Genomic DNA, 2,381 nt, shown 5'->3' with positions numbered 1-2,381 from the left:
ACGTATATGTGATTCTCTAACAATAGTGGTAACAAAGCCGGTCAGCTTAAAGCAATTTCATGAAGATGAAGATGAATAAATACATTAGCGCCACAAATCTCTTAAGTAGAAATAAGTATTTTCAAACAGCACAACAGGAGGATGGGCAGAGGGGGTAGAGCTTTAGATCTACGCAACGGAAGTGTTGGGTAGAGGGAGGATCAACGATGATGGGACAACTAGGGCTGGGGATGGACAATGCGGGGGATTGGGGAGAGAATGGCGATGCAGGGGTGGGAGTGGGAGAGGGAGAGAGAATGGGTGAATTTCTAATGAAATGAAACAGAAAGAGAGAGAGAACAAGTACATATAGGGAGAAAAAGGAAAAATCACCTTATACCACGTAAGGTATGCTCCGGCTGAAGCCAAATAGTGGCTAATGCTAAGATTTTTTCAGCCCAAGACATACGACGCACGCCACGAGTCGGAACCCCGTTAACGTAGCCCTCAGCGAGTCAGCAAAGCTCTCACTCTCGGAGACAGAAACAGAGAAACGCACAGCGCGATGAAGTTCACAGATTCCCCAGTAATAGAGCTGCCTGTGCGCAACTCCCTCCTTTCTCTCCAACAGGACAATGGCTCCATGCACGTTGGAACCTCCGTCTGGCCCTGCTCCCTTGTACTCGTTAGATTCGCCGACCGCTGGGCCCCGCTCACTCAAATCCCCATCGACAACAACAGCAACCCCTACTCCCACCTCCTGGACTTCCGTGGCAAACGCGCCGTGGAACTCGGCGCCGGGTGCGGGGCCGCCGGCATGGGGTTCTATCTCCTGGGTCTCACTGACATCGTGCTCACCGACATAGCCCCCGTCATGCCCGCACTCAAACGCAATCTCAAACGCAACAAACCCGTCCTGGCCAAGACCCTTAAGCACTCCATCCTCTACTGGAACAATCTCGACCAAATCAAGTCCCTCAACCCACCCTTCGATTTCGTTCTTGCCGCCGATGTCGTTTACATCGAGGAGACCGTTGGCCCGCTTGTGTCCACCATGGAAGCTCTGGTGTCCGACGACGGCGTCGTTCTGCTCGGTTACCAATTGAGATCCCCGGAGGCCGATAAGCTGTTCTGGGAAATGTGCGAGGAAGCATTTCATGTCGATAAGGTTGCGCACGAGGATCTTCACCCGGAGTATGCCTACGAGGAGACCGATGTTTATATATTGAGGAAGAAGACCAAGATTAGGGTGGAGGGTTCGTAGCTATATTTCTTCCCGTTCATTGGCTTGTTTGGAAGATTTTGGTTTTTTTTTTTTTCTTGTGTTCTGTTATAATTAATGGCAAATCACGGATGAATTGTGTTGGAAAGTATTGTGGAAACACTTATATTCTTGATTATTATGTCATATAATGAACCAAGGCAAAATTTTAAATCTAGGAGAGTTCTTATGATTATTCTGGAATAAGTTTTTGAGTCTTCTTTTGTACTGCAAGATAGTGTTTCAATTCATCATGCAGCTGAAGTTATATAATGTATGAATTGCATGTATTATCTCCGAATCTGATCTCACAGCAACACATACACAGATATCCTCACATGAGTAGTGAACTGAGGAATGAGTTAATGCTACAGGAAATTAAATTCTTGCTAGAAGAATCAGGACTTTATGCTACTCTAGCTTGCCTTCGAGGCCATTTTGAGAAACAAACATATAGCTCCTCCGCCTTTGATACTGCCATTTTCCTTGATACCTTGCCAATTGCAATTTTACCTCAAGCTTACTTGATCATCTTCAGCAGATGCCGCCACCAAATGAAGAGTGGGAGATGGAATTGGCGTAAGAAGTAGCATCTCAAGAATTGCTTAGCTTGTGTTTTTTTTATTTTTATTTTTACTTTTTCCCGCTTGTTGTGCTTTTGTTTAAGCATGCCAATTTCTTTCTCAAGGTTTCTCCTTTCTGCCAAAGAACTGTTCAGCTTTAGCTCGATCATCTTGTGCTGCAGCTCTATGATTTGGCTTTTGTACTTATTTCATTTGTTCTGGGTGGCGTTCTGGTAACAATCTTGAGACTCCCCATGTCATTGGTGAGAACTATCTATCAGTTTTGTGAATGGGGCAGTCAACTGGCTTGTGCGCTCCTCATGTCAATAGAGCTTTTGGCAATGTGATTTTGTCAACTTTTTTGATAGTTAATGTGATCACGTGATCTTAAATGGATGATGAGGCTTTTCTTCAAATTGATGTACCTAAGGGTTTATAATGGGTGCAACTCCTGAAAATGACTGTTGTGATGCTTGAGTCTCTCCTGATTGTCCTGTGGGATGGATTTTTGTTTTTTTTTTGTTTGGGGGGGGGGGGGGGGGGGGGGGGGGGTGTGTTATGAAAGATTATGGATGATA

General features: G+C 45.3%; 1 protein-coding gene across 1 annotated transcript; it reads left to right on the top strand.

Moving 5' to 3' along the window:
* Window positions 1–321: 321 nt before the first annotated feature.
* On the top strand, window positions 322–1,436 carry LOC122304048 (protein N-lysine methyltransferase METTL21A). Its single transcript, XM_043116083.1, has one exon. It carries the CDS (start codon window positions 545–547, stop codon window positions 1,241–1,243), a length of 699 nt encoding a protein of 232 aa, XP_042972017.1. The 5' UTR covers window positions 322–544; the 3' UTR covers window positions 1,244–1,436.
* Window positions 1,437–2,381: the final 945 nt, after the last annotated feature.

The sequence above is a fragment of the Carya illinoinensis genome, chromosome 3 (assembly GCF_018687715.1).
Source record: "Carya illinoinensis cultivar Pawnee chromosome 3, C.illinoinensisPawnee_v1, whole genome shotgun sequence".
NCBI lineage: Eukaryota > Viridiplantae > Streptophyta > Magnoliopsida > Fagales > Juglandaceae > Carya > Carya illinoinensis.
Note: the sequence above shows the minus strand (reverse complement) of the source record. Positions and strands in the feature narration are given on the sequence as shown.

Bases quoted from the DNA above. Each gene is read 5' to 3' on its own strand.
- LOC122304048 (XM_043116083.1), top strand. From the start codon at position 545: ATGAAGTTCACAGATTCCCCAGTAATAGAGCTGCCTGTGCGCAACTCC.